General features: G+C 57.3%; 1 protein-coding gene across 2 annotated transcripts in view; it reads left to right on the top strand.

The window, feature by feature from the left end:
- The first annotated feature begins 447 nt into the window (after positions 1–447).
- The window catches only part of ADAMTS14 (ADAM metallopeptidase with thrombospondin type 1 motif 14), a 68,652-nt gene continuing 53,243 nt past the window's right edge, over positions 448–15,856 (top strand). For both annotated transcript variants that reach the window (XM_069460093.1, XM_069460092.1), the window contains exons 1-2: positions 448–804; positions 2,479–2,921. In XM_069460093.1, the coding sequence (XP_069316194.1) occupies positions 723–804; positions 2,479–2,921 (525 nt within the window). In that variant the 5' untranslated portion in view covers positions 448–722. The remainder of the gene's footprint in view (positions 805–2,478; positions 2,922–15,856) is intronic.

Raw genomic sequence — 15,856 nt, 5'->3', positions numbered from 1 at the left:
AGTTTGGAAAATGGGCAGATCCAAGTGGTTTATGGTTCATCGGTCATCAAGACCATTATGAAAGAAAGAGAGAGAGACGTCCTCTACTGGGGGGCTCACCCCCAGTCCCACCCCCAAAACAGTCGACACCCCTTTAGCCCCAGGATTCTGGAACAGAAACAGAGGCGGCCAAGAAAGGGGGAGGAGTGGCCTTGGAAAGCGGATTTGGGCCACCACTCCAGGGAACCCAGGCATCTAAGGGGACAATCGGCCCAGTGCGGTAGCAGCCACTGCTCCGACCGGCTCCGCGTGGCACTTCCGATCCCGGGCCGCAGGCCGCCGCGCCCCGCCCCCGGGCGCGCGGCGCCCCCCTCCCGGACCCGCGCCTGGCCCCGCCCCGCCCGGTGTGCCCACCCCCGGCCCGCCCCGCCACCCCTTCGCCCGGCTCCCGCGGCGTCCCGGGGCGACACCGCGCGGGCGGACAGACCGGCCGGCAGTTGGCACGCGGGGCGCCGGCGCGTCAGCAGCTCCGCTCTCCCGCCGGCAGCCTCGGGCGCTCGGAGCCAGCGGTCCAGGCGGCGGCGCCAAGCTGGGGGCCGGGAGCCCGCGGGAGGCGGCGGCGGCGGAGGAGGAGGCGGGGGCGCCGGCCGGCGCTCGGACAGCCGGGGGCACGCCCCAGCCTCGCGCGCAGCCCGGGACCTGGGGCTCGGGCGCCCACCGGGCCCGCGTCCCCGCGCGGCCACATGGCTCCACTCCGCGCGCTGCTGTCCTGGCTGCTGCCCTTGCACTGCGCGCTCTGCGCCACCACGGGCATTTGGACCCCAGGTGCGTGCGGGTTGGGCGCGCGGGGGCCCGTGGGGTCCTGGGTGCACGCGATCAGGGTGGCACGAGGATTCCCGAGCCATCGAGGCAGCGTTCCAGCGGGTGGGAGGCAGTGTGCACGCTGGGACAGAACTGCTCTCTTTTCTTCCCCATGTGCCACTGGCGCTGTCCCGCGATTTCCCCCCATTCTGACACTAGAAGTAGAGAGAAACCACAGGAGAGAATTTGGGAACATTGAGTCTCTTCTTAGGAGCAATGTGTATGTCGCTTTTTTTTTTTCTCTCTCTCTCTCTCTTTCCCCTTCCCGCCTCCGTTGCTCCCTCTCTCCCTCTCTCTCCCAGTATCTATCTCTCTGTCCTGTGTGTCTCTTTCAGTGTCTTCTGTCTCCAGCTTGTGTGCAGGGGTGTATGTGAGTGTCTGCGTGTGTGTCTGTCTGTCTGTCACATACACAGAATCAGGCTAACAGGTGATTGCCTCCCACCACACCCTGGACAGAAACATCCTTGGAGCCCCCCAGCATGGCATTCTCAAAGGCTGCGGACATCCTCTCAGGTCCAGAATACTTCCTCCACACCTTGCAGCATGGGGTGCCGTCCTAGTGCTCTGAGCATGGGGAGGAGGGTGGTCGTTTCCAGGCAGGGTGCCTGCTTGTCTGTGAGCCCTGTTCCTGTGCCCCAGTGGGACCCCTCTTGCAGCAGTCTTGGGGGTCCTCTGCTGTGATAATCAAACTAGAGAGTGAGCACCCTCCATCCACAACTGCCCTGGGCATGGGGGATTTTCAGGAAGCATCATTTTCTATATTTCACCAGTACGGGGAACTGGGGAGGTGAGAGGTAGAGCTGTGTGGAAATGAAAATTCCTCCCAAACTCACATCCATGAATCACCAGCCCTGGAAGCCAGGGAGCTGTCATTGCTGCCCAGCCTGGCTGGGCTCAGGGAGAGCTGCGTTAGAATGGGCTTGCTGGCATGTGGCCTGGAGCATGGGCCATGACCTCACACTTAATGCAGCCCAAGTGAGCAGGTCACCCCCTGTGTCTCCTTTTATTTTTGAAGCTCTATATTTATCCAGCTTGGGGCTGGGCCATGCAGAAATCTCAGCAGCCACTGTGCTGCTTAAAAAAGTTTCCTTTCTAACCTTGGAAAAATATAGAACCGTGTCATCCCTCCCTCCCCTCTCCAGCCCCACCTTCTCCTTGACACGTGCCACGATCCCCTGGGTTTCTAGGTGTGTTTGTTTTGCCAGCTGCATTCTTGGGAACTTGGGGAGAAGGGCCCTACCCCAGCCTGGGCTGGTGACTTCAGCACACTGGGGGAGTTGGGGCAGATCTGGGCTCCCCTCTCCTTGCCCTGGGGGCTTTCGGGAAATTTCAGTCCTTTCCTAGGCAGTGCCCAAGGTTGGAAGGCTTGTTGCCAGAGTGACAGGACTGTTTGGCATCATTTGTTTTCTTCTGCTAAGTTTAAAAAGGATCCAGGTGTTACGGGAACAATTTATGTCTGCAAAGTACCTGAACACCATGCATCCAAGTGTGGAAATCCAGGAGCTCAGGAAGCAATGGATGGAAAATGGATGCACTTGGGCTAAGGGGTCCATCTAAGGTGACACTTAGGATTCTCAATTCCCCTTACTTACCCATGCACAAACTGCATCGAAGTGACTCTTTCTTTACCTCCAACAGAGCTGCGCCTCTCTGGAAAGCTCGGTGGCTATGGTGTGACAGTGCCCTGCAGCACGGATTTTCGGGGACGCTTCCTCTCCCATGTGGTGTCCAGCCCAGCAGCAGCCTCCGCAGGGAGTGTGGGAGTGGACGTGCCACCCACACCACCATCCCACTCCAGTCACCCTCGGGTGGCTCGCAGCCCCCTGCACCCAGAAGGAGGGACCGTGCGGCCCGGCAGGACGGGGCGCCACTCCCTGTACTTCAATGTTACTGTTTTTGGGAAGGAACTGCACTTGCGCCTGCGGCCCAACCGGCGGTTGGTGGTGCCAGGAGCCTCGGTGGAGTGGCAGGAGGATTTTCGGGAGCTGTTCCGACAGCCCTTGCAGCAGGAGTGTGTGTACACTGGAGGTGTCACTGGAATGCCTGGGGCAGCTGTTGCCATCAGCAACTGTGATGGATTGGTAAGGGACGAGGCCCTCATTAAGTTGACCCCCCCACGTGGTTCTCTCTCTGGCTCCCCTGTGTTTGGGCTTCCTGTGGACATGTGCAGCCCGGGCCAGGTCAGGGGCCGTGCTGCCTTCCCGAGAGCGCACCGCATGCCCCTGCTGGCCGCCAGGGTCACGCTCTGCCAGGTGTGCAGGGGCCGAGCTGGGAGGGTGCCTCTATCTTGTTCATCCCCTCACCATCTGTGGACCCACCTGGACCACAAGCTACCTGGCTGGGCTGTCTGCGTCCAGACAAACTCGGCGGTGAGGAGAGCAGGCTCTGGGGTCTGACTTGGGGGGTTTGAGTCGCGGCTGTGCCACTCCCTAACTGGGAGGACCTGGATAAGTTAACCTCTCTGTGGTTCTTTCCCTTATGCGTTAAATGGGGATTTATTCATTTTGCACATATTTACTGTGCTAGGGGAGGGGGGCTGAGACGTGGTCCCTGCCCTCATGGAGTTGACCCGCTGCTGGTAGTAATGTGACCCACCTCACTGGGCAGCAGGTTGGGTGGTTGGCGCCTACCTGGCACACAGTCGAGCCTCAGCCAGTTAGCCACTGTTGTAGTTTTGGCCATCGGTATGGTATGTCCTTCCTCTTCCACCTGTCTCTTTTCCCAAAGCCAGCCTGCCCCTCGGTGTGGTCCCTTTCTTAGGACCCTCTCCCTGCTCGCAGATGCCGGCTAGTTGGCTCCATATTGCAAACTGGAAAGCCGTGGGCGGGCTCCCTCTTTCCCACTCCCACCTGAGGCTGGCTCTTGTTCCCCTCGCTGCTCCACCGTGGAGGGCGCTGACATGACATCCTCAGGCCCCTGCTGGGAGGCTCCTTCCATGGTCTCCTCTTTGCCAGTGACATCAGGTGTGAGCTGACGTGTCCCAAGAATGGACCCACTTTCGTCTCTGCCCTTCCGCTTTGAGAAGGGGCAGGTCAGATGGGGCGGGGATGGTAGCAGGGGTTCTTCCTCCCTGGCAGGGCTGGGGGTGTTCCTCGCCATCTTCCCACCCTGCTGATGTCATCGCTGCCTTTGTCCAGGCCAGTGCCCCTCAACCCTTTATTTGTTATCACTCCCTGAATGTTTCAGACATTTCCCCCTAAACGTTATCCCTTCCACCTCCATGAAATGTTATTTTTTTTTAGAGGTGGAGTCTTGCCACGTTGCCCAGGCCTAGTGCAGTGGCTGTTCACAGGCACCACCACAGCTCACTGCAGCCTCGGACTCCTGGGCTAAAGCGATCCTCCTGCCTCAGCCTCCCGAGTAGCTGGGACTACAGGCGTGCACCACTGCACCAGCTATCCCCATGAAATTAAAATAGCACAGATATACTGAATATCTGTTTATATACTGCATGCATATTCATGGTTTATATACAAAAAGATGGACTTTTTTGCCTTCACGAGAATCGATTTCCACCCCATTGGAGGTGATAGGGCCCCCACTGAGAGGTATGGTCTATGCAGTGGTTGGTTCTCAAAGTTGAGTGTGTGTTGGCATCACCAGAGCACCTCGTGAGAGGTGTAGAATCTGACTTTTAAGGGAGGGATCGAGGATCTACATCTTTACCAAACTTTCCAGGTGATCTGCTGCAAGTGTTCCTCAGAGCAGACTTTGAGAAACCCAGGTTGTAAGGTCAGCTAGAGAAGCCCAAGACCTTGTCTGGCTTCTAGGGTGAGCCTCTGCTGCTGGCTGTGCCCTTCTGTGCCACAGGAGCCCGCGGTCCACCCACTGGCCAGAGCTGTGCTGTGGCCACAAGTTTTGGGTGAACATTCCAAGCGATATAGGGAGTTATCTGCAGTGCCCATGCAGATGGAGAGACAGGAAGTGCTGGTGCAAACCAACAGCCTGATGGAATTATGTGTTGAATTCTTTCTAAAGTCATCCAGGTAGACTGTAAGCACTTCAGTGACAGGGCTGGTGACCCTGCTTCTCTGTCTGCCCACTTGGAATGAGGCACAGAGGACTTGCTCAATCAGTGCATGCTGGGGACCTAAACTAAGGCACGCATAGGTGATCATCACCATTGATAAGTCACTGTCCACCCCCTTTGCACCCTGAAAACCTCCCTTATCTTTGAACCAGCTCAGCAGCCCGTTGACGAGTAGAGACTGGCTGCCTGGTGCTACAGGATCAGGGCCATAAAGGACCCGGACCCAGCACTGCACAAAGCATGATCACATGGCTACACAGTGTGGTGTCTGTGACAGCGACTCCTGCTCTGGTAGTCGGGGCTGGCGGATGGTGGGGGCAGGGCTGTTCGCTGGGCCTGGGCCTGGGCCTTCCTCAGATGGTATTGCTGACTTTTGGTAGGTTCTGAGTAAATGTTCTCATGAGCTGCGTGACGTTAGACGAGTCACTCCCATCTCTGGGCTTTATTCTTCTCATCTGTCCAAAGAGGGGCTGCACTCGATACTCCCTGGCAGATAGAATTGATTCTGTGTGACATTTGCCAAAGCCGGATCAGGTCTCAGTTCCCAGAGGCTGTCCACGATCAGCTTCTGGAGGCTCGTTCTGCAGCTGGCACAGAACGGTGGCTCCAGGACATGACGCGCCTGGGTTCCCCTGTCCTTGGTGAGGGCAGAAATGGACCTCGCTGGGCTGAGCCTTGGGCTGGGCTACTGCTTACCCCGAGGCCACTGCTCGTGCTCTGGCTGTCCCCAGAGGCCAGTCCTGAAGTCTGGCACCTGAATGCCTCCTGCTCCAAGCCCCAGGGGTGGTGCTGTCTGACTGCCTGTCCCCTGGGGCTGCCAGCACAGAGGTCACCCCAGGCCTGGATTTCCTCACTTCCATCCCCCTCCAGTAAACTGCCCAGTGCTATGAAAGCAAGGGACTGTGCCACGCTGACCCAGCTGAGCTCACCTTTGGACTCGAAGGCCACGGTGTAGCATTGCTGATGATAAGATTTAACTCTGCATCTTTACGTGGTCTGTGGATTTTAACCTTGTCTCCTCTAACATCTCAAATGCCAAAGCCTTTCATTTCAAAAAAATATGTGCTGAGTGCTGGCCAGGGACAAGGTCCACAGGGAGATCCTAAGAAAATGAAAGTGACACAGATAATGACAGCAGCCATAATGAGTCCTTCCCACACAGCCCAGGCACAACACGCCTGCTGCCATGTACATGCGTTAACTTCATCCCATTTGTAGCTGAGGAAACTGAGTCATAGGGAGGTGATATGGAAGTAATGCAGACAGCTTCTGTTAGCACAGGACTTTACAGCTTACACAGCCCTCATGCCCCCTTCAGTCTAATGCCGTGTGTGTGCAGAGGTTATTACCCCTGCTTTGCAGAGGCAGGTCCCTGTCCCCAGGGAACTTGGGTGCCAAGCACAAGCAAACCCCACTGGTAGATTTAACATTCACTTGTTGGTTTTCCAGAACACAGTGGCGATGGGTAATCAGTAAATGGAAGTGATTATTCTCTTTGATGTCAGAGAAGGTGACGTTTGAACTTGGCCTTGAAGGATGAGTAGAAGTTTGCTGGGTCCAGAGGGTGGGGAGGGTACTTTGGGCAGAGGGAAGAGCTCGAGCGAGCTGGCAATGGTCAGACAGAGCAGTGAGCGGCATGCCAGCTGGGTGACTGGCTTCTGGGGTGTGGATCCTAGAAGATGCCTGGGGAAGGGGCCTTGATCTGACCTTGGAGGAAGGGCAGGATGGAAGAGGGGGTGAGGGGTAGGGATGGGGCAGCCTGATCTCTGCAAGAGGCTGGGCTGGGAGTCAGGAGACATGGCTGTGTGACTCTGAGCAAGTTGCCCTCCTTCTCTGGGCCCCAGTGACCTCCTGGATGCACTGCAGAAGCTGGAGTTGTAAACTTGGGCCCCTTCCATCTCTGGCATCGGTGCTTTGTGGCACGGGGCAGGCCGAGCTAGAGGAGTTTGGAGCCAGGCCCCTGTAAGGCTGTCATTAACTCTTCTCTCCTTGGCGGGGATGGGGCCGGCTCTGGGCCAGGCCTGGGCTGGGCTGCAGGTTCAGAGAAGAACGAGACCAGTCCCTGAGCTTGGTCCTCACAGCCAAACCAACCTTCCATTTGTAAGACGGTCTAAAGAAAACCCCTCTGTGTGCACAGAGACTCGCAGCCATTTGGCACCTCTGCTGCTCTGGCGAGAAGTTTGGTATCTGGCCTGGTGGCTCAATCCTCATTTCCAACTCCTCCTGCCAGCCCATAGAGTCACTGTCCTGGGGGAACCGGGGGCAAGCACTGGGCGGGTTCTGTGCACTGCGGTTCATTCACACCGAACGCTGGGGTTGGACATTGTCTGCTTCCTGCCAGCGCTTCTGGAGGGCCCCGTGTGTGTCATAGCTGGGGGAGGGGGAACAGAGGGATACAGCAATGAATACGCAAGGCCCTTGCCATGGAGGAGTTTGAAGACTAATGGAGACCCAGACATGAAAGTAGACTAATTACAATCCTATGAGAGGCAGCAGCAGAAGGACCCATTTATTTTGGTTTGAGCATCTAGGAAGGCTCCCTGGAAGAAGTGGCGTTGTCTCAAGACTGTGCCAACATTATAAACATGGAAAGTAGTGCCGGGCCTCTGGCTAGCGGGAGAGTGACTGGCCCAGCCAGCCTTGAAGATGTTTGGGGGCAGAAAATAAGGGATGTGGAGAGGCCTAATCCTACCTGCATAGTTTCCTCTGGGGTGGGGGCAGCTAGCCTGGGGTGCTCTCAGGCCCCAGGGTCCCAGGCTGGGAATGTGTCCGGGTGTCAGCAGTGACCTGATGGGCTGCTTTTCAGAGCTACTGATTCTGTGCACCTGGGACGGACGTGGGGGCCTGGGGTGGGGGACAGTTCTTTGTGGGTCCTGAAGGGGTTGGGGGTATAGAGATGGGATCAGCAGAGTGGGGTCCCTGCTTCTCAGTGGGGCCGTGTGCTCACTGTGTCCATCTAGAACCCAAAGCACCAGCCTCCTGAAGGGTTGTGTCCCCCACGACCATCTCTGCCTCCCCCTGCCTTGATGCCCTGGGCTGGGGTGATGGGCATTGGAGTGTCAATGCCCTGCACTAGGAGTGTGCTGCACTGGGGCGTCACACTGCCCTGCGGTGACAGTGCCCTGCACTGGGGTGACAGGGCTTGCCTCCACTGTGTTTCCCCCTCTGCCTTCAGTGCCTCTGCGAGTCAGGGCCTGGCTCGGAAGCAGCCACACGTGTAAGATTTGTCACCATCTGGTTCCGTTTCCCACTCTCTGCATTTTTGATGGGTTGTACTGAGTAGACCCTGGCAGGCGGCGTCAGGAGGGGCAGGGGAGGCTGAATCTGGCCGGCTGCTTACCGCTGAGCAAGGCACAGGAGCTCTGAGTGCCGCCCTTTTGTCTTTAAAATGGGACTGCCATGGGGGTGGGGCTGGGAGGGCTGGCTGCTGAAGGGTGAGGGTTTCTTTATGGGGTGATGAAAATGCTCTCACATTGACTCTGTGGATATACTAAAAACCATCACACTGTGCGCTTTAAGTGGGTGAATGGTGTGGTATGTGAATTATATCTCAATAAAGCTGTTGGAAAAAGTGCTTGGCCCACAGAGAGGCCCTCGAGTGGCGGCGTCAGTGGTTATGAGCTGACAGTCTCGGGCGGTGGAAAGCACAGATTCTACTCTCCCTGGCACAGACTCGCTGTGTGACCTGGAGCGAGTGCCTAGGTCTCTCTGTGCACAGACTCCTCATCTGCCAGGAGGAGAGAAGAGCAAGTTCTAGGTCTATAGCGTTGGTCAGAGGATTAAATGAAATAAGGTGAAGTGCCTGGTTCATGATGGGGCCTTAAAAAATGGAGATTATTTTAGTGATTATTAATAGTATCAATGGCTACTTTTTAACAGTAATTGTTAATAATGATAAATATTATAAATATTGTAGAGTCCCTTTTATTGCAATAACACGTAGATCATCAGTGTTATCTGAGGCCACCTCTGGTTGCTGGGTTGGCCAAGCCCTGCTGCCTTCTGCTGCGGCAGCTTTGTCTGCAGAGTGGGCCGAGTGGTGCTTGCTCAGTGCCAGTGTGAGTATTCATCGGTCTGTAATAACCCCACGCACCTCTGGGACAGGGGAGTGCGGAGAGGTGGCAAGTGGAGCACTCTATTAACAAACAGTCTGTCTGCCCCTGCCCAGGGCCAGGCCACTGGCCAGGTCCTAGGGATACAGGAATGAAACTCCACCTGTGTCCCTGTGCTCCAGAAGCCCACAGTCTAGACAGAAGGCCGGCACCCACAGGAGGCAGTACAAAACGACAGGGACCACACTGAACTGCAGTGGTCTGTGGGAGGCAGGGGAACATAATCCACTCCTCGGGTGGCCTAGACGTGAGTACTGAGAAAGACGGGTGCTCAGGGTAGGCTTCCCAGGAGAGGGGACATTTGGGCTGGGTTTTAAAGAATCAATAGGAGTTTTTGAAGCCACAGAGTAGTAATTGTAGGCATTCTGCAGGGAAGGAACTCCGGTGTCTCTGCAGGATTTGGGAAATGGTGATTCATCCCAGGTTTCCATAGGAGAGGGGGAATGGTGAAAATGTAATTGGAAAACGTCCGCCTCACCATGGAGCTTGGACTTGCCCCCGGGGCCACGGGAGCCACGACAGGTTCGTAAGCAGGAGTCACAGTAGTATTTGGGAAAGACAATAATTCCAGCTGCAATGCTGGTGCAGGGGCAGATTTGCCTGTGGCTCATTGGTCTTCTGTGCCAAACACCTGTCCGTGCTTGGGCGGCTGCTCTTTGCTGGTTGGGTGAGTGAGTCGGCTGTCCTGGCAGCCCCTTGGGAAGCCCCCGGGGGATGTGCATTGTGGAGGTCTGGAGTCTCCACTGTGACTGGGCTCCTGCCCAGACCCTAGCTGGCCTGTCTCCTTATATCTTGCCTTGTGGGCCACCTGCCCTGCCACATCTGGCTGAGAGACCCTGGGAGGGGCGGAGGGTCTGCCAGAGCCTTGTGCCTGGCCCCACGTTGGTGCAGGCCTCACTGCCAAGCTGGCCTACCTCCCCAGCCTCCTTGGTGGCTCTGGCTGTGCAGGCTGCTGTCCTCCTTCCTCAGACGGTGTGTGAACCACACACAGCAGAGCTGTTAGCTGGAGGCCTGGGTTGCTGGTGAGGCAGTATGAGCTGGGGACCAGAGTGACCCCGGAACCAGACCGCCAGGACTAAAATCCCAGCTCTGCCTTTTACATGCTGTGATCGTGGGCAGCTCTCTAACCTCTCTGTGCCTCAGTTTCCTCATCTGTACAGTGGAGATCACACTAGAGATCGTGTTCTAGAGTTGTCCTGTGTGTAAAGGGCTTCCTCAGCACAGTAGCCAGTACACTTCAGGGGTTGCTAATAAGTGGTGTGGATTTATTGTTGGTGAGTCTGCTGGGACTGAAGGGAGGGTGGCAGGAAAGAAGAGGGAGTCAAGGGCACCCCTTCTGTCTAAGTGCCACCTCGGAGGGGACTCTGGGCCTTCAGTGGGGCCCGGGCCTCTGGGTTCCCAGGCTGCAGCTTGCTCCTTGCCCCAGTCGGCATGCTGGCCTCAGCGTTCCCACCGGGAGTTCCCGAAGGCCAGGTCAGAGTGCAGTCACCTGTGTGTCCCTGTGACCCTGGCACGGGGCCTGCTGGGAGAACCGCCTGGGTGGGCTGGCGTAAATTCCAGTTTACGTCTCTTCACCCCAGTGAGATGAGGGTCAGCACATCTGTCATCCTCTCTGTGGCCAACTGTCCATCTGCTCCTAGGCCCGAGGTGACAGTGGAGGCATACGCTGCCATTTATTTGCTCACTTGAAGGCCCACTGTGGTGCTGTCCCTGAGCCTCGAGTCCTCCCGTGTGTGCTCCACGCAGCCACTCCTCGTGGGCCCAGTGGGCGTGGGGAGGAACCCGTTTGCCCCCCTGCCCTAGGCACTCCCTTCACCTGCCAGTCTCTGTCTCCAGGGCGCACGCCCTCCCCAGAGTGCCAGCTGGTTTGTCACGTTTGCCATTCAGGTCACTCAGTTCCCTGGAAAACACGAACCCCTTTGGGAATTTATGTTTGTAGCAGGCAAACAAGAAGTGGGAGTGAAAGGGAGCTTCTCATGACCCTCCTGCCAGGGTGGCCGTGGGTCCCTCCTGCCAGGGTGGCCGTGGGTCCCCCCTGCCAGGGTGACCGTGGCTCTTCAGCCTGGAGAGAGGTCTGCTTCCTGATCACGCGGTGCCAGGGCCTGGGGCTGCACGCAGGGCAGCGGTCAGCATGGGGGTGTCTTGACGGCAGCCAGATCCCAGGACGTGGGCGGCACAGGCTTTCCTGGGGAGGCGGGCAGTGTGGGGAAACCGAGTGACTCTCAGTTGTCACTGCTGTGTGACAGCCTGAAACGGAGGAACTTACAACAGCAAAGTGCTCTTCCTCCTGGTTATGTTGGGTGGCTGGGCGGCGCCTCTCCTGCTTGCTCCCGGCTGCCCCCGTGGCTGGGCCAGAGCCTCCCAGCTGGCCTCATTCACGTGACTGGTGTGGTGCTGGCTGAGGGCTGGGTGGCCTCAGCTGTCCCTTCTGTGGCCTCTTGTCCTCCAGGAGGCAGGTCTGGCTGCTCTCACGGCACTCTCAGGGCAGCGTTCCAAGAGGGGAAGGGGGAAGCTGAAGACCTCTTAAGGCCTAGCCTTGGAAGTCACATAATGTCACTTCTGTGCATTCTTCTGGTCAGAGCAAGCCACAAGGCCGGACGAGGTTTTCTGAGAGTGGGAAAATGGACTCTTCCTCTTGAAGGGAGGAGTGGCAGAGTCTCACTGCGCATAGGAACAGGAGGAACGGTTGCAGCCACCTTTGCAAACGTACTTCCGTACTGAACGTAGGCAAGGGATTCGACGTCTCTGAGCCTCACTTTCTCCATCTGTAAAGTGGGGGTCCCTACCTTGACCCCCGCTTTACAGATGGAGTTTTGTCGATTAGAATTCATGCACTTAAAGTGCTGCCGCAGTGCCTGGAACAATAAAAGGTAGCTTTTATTATTCTTATTATTGCCAGCATCTTGGAGTAAGTAAGGAAACTGAGGCAGGCTCCCCGGTAGGTCTGTTTCCCGGCCTCTGACGCCCCTTCCAGAGATCTTCCTCCCACTTCCCAGAGGCCCCGTCCCGTCTGGGCCACTGTCTGTCTGAGTGGAGTCCTGGGCCTGGTCCCTGGGGGTTTCCAGTGCTCCAGGCAGTCTGGTCTTGCAGATCTTACCTCCCTTGCCTCCTCGCGGCCATGCCTCGCTGTCTGCCCTGGACTAATAACTTATTTATGATACGGAGTAAAAGCCAGACATCACCTCACATGGCTCCTCGGAGCAGAGCCGGCCTCCCATTTCAGTGAGGGCTGGTTTTATTTTTCCTCCTCAGCGTCTTCAGGCGGTGGCCGGAGGGAGGGTGGCCTCGGGGCTGCCCAGCGGGCTGGTGAGTGTGACGGGGGCTGTGCTGGCCTCTCCACCTGCCTGCCAGCCTCCGCGTGGTGCAGGCCCGGCTGGGCTCTCGGTGCGCGCACGGAATTTCCGCGCTCCCCGGCCCTGCAGTGGAAAGTTCCCAAACCATCTGCCAGGCCTGGCACTCAATTTGCAGCATGTGGGTCTTGCCCTGCCTTCAGAGCCCTGAGGAACAACAGCAATGATAATATTTACCCGCTGCCCCATCCTTGGCAGCACTGAGGAGCTCCCCGTCAATGTGAACTCGGCGTCTCAGATGTTCCTTGTGTTAGGACAACCTCCTTGGTGACTCTCAGCTCACTGTAATTCCCACAGTTCACCCTGACCTTGGCCTGAGTCAGAGACAGCTGTGGTGGAAGAGGTTCGGGAGCCCCTAGTCTCCTCTCATTTCCGGCCCAGGAAGCTGAGGCTCGGGGAAGGGAAGGGACTCACCCAGGGTCGTGCAGCAGCAGGTGAACGTCAGATGCTGGGGCCGGTGAGGTCCGAGGTCCCTGACTCCCAGTCCGTGTTCCCCGTGATCCCAGCTGGCCTGTTTTCAATCAGCAGGAAAGACCAAGTCTATGTGAACAGAGACCCAAGGTCATGATGGAGTACATATTCTAAGTGATTTAATGCACTTTTACTTGTATGAGACTTTCTGTGACAGAAACAGTATGTCCAGCCCTTTAAATGAGCAATTGGCTCTCAACCTTTCCTTCAGTGTTGTGACTAGGGATTGTATTATCTAAAACTGCTGTAGAAAATGCATTTGCGGTACATGGTGCAATACGCTTTTTAATTAAAGCTCTTCAATCCAAAAAAAAAAAAATAGATCATAAACTGTGATATTCAGTGATGCCGTAGCCATGGCAACAACTTCAGAGTGAGGAATGCTAAAAGCCATGGGTCCAATAGCGGCCCTCAGTGGGGGCAGGGGGCGCCCTGGGAACCCTTGGGCCCGGGAGGGCACTGAGTAGAGGTGTTTCTGGGGTGCCCAGTGCGAGGGGGAGGGCTGCTCGACGTCTGCATGGCATTGTCTTCCCTAAAACTTGGAGGCCAACTAAGAAAAACAGATGGAAATGGCTCAGTTAGTGGGATTTGAAGCTCAAATGAACCTTCTGGCCTTTCTCAGCCCCACGTCACCATTGCCGCTGTTTTATGCATTTTCAGAATACCAGGGAGGGAGTGGGCTGGTGTTATGTCCACATTACTTGTCATGGAACATTTAAAAACCCCGCAGTCTAATTTTCTTTTGCTTTTGGGAACACGCCGATGGAGCACTAGAACAGGCCCTTCTCAGAGAAGTGTCTGAAGGTGAGACTGGTCGCCAGGACCCAGCTGGTCTGAATGCAGCCCTTGTTCCCAACGGGTTGCTGAAGGCCTTTGTCGGCCCTTGTTTTAAAGCCAATCACATATATGCACCTTTGATCTGTCCAGAAAGAGCCTGTTGCTCCCCTCACCCCCAGCAGAGGGTCACTTCCGCCCCTTAAGGCCGGCAGGAGCCCATGCTCTGAATTAGCTCCTGCAGCCCACCGACTGCTGGCCTGCGTGCACTGGGCATTTGATACTTTGTCACCTCATAATCCATAGTGCCTGGGTAGGAAGCCTCTGGGGAAAATATGCCATCTCCTAATCCTTGGCCACAAGTGTGGGAAAGCAGACCCTGCATGAGGGCGGTTAACCGAGGGAGTTTGCGTGAAGGCCTGACCCACAGGGCGCTTGTTTAAGATGGTTTCCTTCCAAAGTCAGTTCTTGTCCCCCTGAAGCTGACGTCTAGAAGAGAGACAGACAGAGATATCTGGACAGGGATATGGCACCCCTCAAGAGCCACCGGGGGCACAGAGGAGGGAGCAGTGGGGGGTGACATCTGCGGGGAAGGGCCTTCCCGGCAGAGCTCATGGCAGGGGCCCGTGTGAACTCGCGTGGTTGCAGGCACGGAGCAGGTCCCGTGTGGCTGCGCGTGGGAGTTTGCTGCTAGTAATTCTGAGAGGGAAACAAAGGGGGCGTAAGAAGAATGGCAAGCGCTGGGGTGGTGTGAGCCATTGCCTGTCTCTCTGGGACGGTGGTCCGAGGCTCCCTCACTGCTCTCCCTTGCCCGCTGCAGTCCATCCGCCCGCTGCAGCCCATCCGCCCGCTGCAGCCCATCCGCCCGCTGCAGCCCATCCGCCCACTGCAGTCCATCCGCCCGCTGCAGCCCATCCACCCGCTGCAGCCCATCCGCCCACTGCAGCCAGAGCAGTTCTGTTAAAGCCTACGTCCTCCCAGGATGCGCCACGGTCCTCCAGGAGAAGTCAGCCAGGCCATCATCCCTCCTCCCTGCCGCCCTCCCTGCAGGGACCTTCCTCCCAGGCACTGCCAGGGCCTGCCCTCAGTCCTCTCAGGCTTTCGATCTCATGTCACCGTCCCATTGACACCGGGGATGTCACCTTCCCAGTGACATCCTCCCTGACCACTTTATTTAAAATTTCAACCTCCAGACCTCTCTATTCCTCTGTTTACTTTCCCTCCATGGCATTTTCCATTGGTATTTTTCCTTATTTATCGCTGTCTCCTCTCCTCTGTAGAGTGCTAGCTCCACGTGAAGGGGACGTTTTGGCCGTGTCCCCAGCACCTAGGACAGGGCCTGCTCAGTAATCACCTGATGAACGGATGAATGAATGAGTGAGTGTCATTGCAGGCCACACTGTGGATGTGTGAAGTGAGAGGGGAACAGGCCGAGGGCACCGGTGGCCGAAGTCTGGGCATTGGCGTTGCTGGAACTGGCTAGACGTGTTTTGGGGAGGTATCCGAGTTCTGAGAAATCTGCGACACGCGCTGTGGAACACCGGCTGGTGCTGGGCCTGGGCAGGATTAGGGTTGGTAACATGCCACCTTTGCTGGGGCTTTGTGTGTTGTCAGGAGCCACTCGTGGGGCCCACACAGGAATTCAGGTGTCCAGAACACCCCCTCCGTTCTCCAGTGCTCACCTGCCTTCAGTCTGAACCTTCTCCTTGGGCACCACCAAGTGCCTCCCCTGCCACTTGCTGCAGACCTGGCTGTGTGTCGGGCTCAGTGATAAACACGTACATGCATGATCTCACTCGGGGAGGGATGGCTTGAAACCAAGTCAGCACCCCTCTGGGCTGCTGTAGGGCTCAACCAAAGGGGAGGCATGGCTGGGACAGTGACCTGGGGGCCCCCTCTCGGGCTGGCCCTCTGCTGCTGGGGGCCTGGCTGCACTTTTTCCCTGGTGTGCATGTGAGCCGGAGGGTTCAGAGCGCAGGGCCTCAATGCAGGGCGCCGCTCCTCAGCTCAGGGCCTGGCAGCCACACGGCCTGCTGGCACTCGAGGGCTGCTTCCTGTCTGCTCATCCCGAAGCTGCAGCTGCTGCCTGGACTTGCGGCCAAGCAGGGGGCCAGGCAGAGCTCCGGGCTGGGCTTGGTGGGCTGTGGTGGTGATGGGGGGGGGTGGCGGGGAGACTCAGAGACACGTGGCTCCTGGGCACTGGGTAATGGAAACTCGGGGTGGCTGCCGGCCTGGCAAGGTCTGCCCGGCTCTGGCCGGGCTGGGCGGGGTGCGGGTGG

Source organism: Eulemur rufifrons, chromosome 28, assembly GCF_041146395.1.
Source record: "Eulemur rufifrons isolate Redbay chromosome 28, OSU_ERuf_1, whole genome shotgun sequence".
Taxonomy (NCBI): Eukaryota; Metazoa; Chordata; class Mammalia; order Primates; family Lemuridae; genus Eulemur; species Eulemur rufifrons.
Note: the sequence above shows the minus strand (reverse complement) of the source record. Positions and strands in the feature narration are given on the sequence as shown.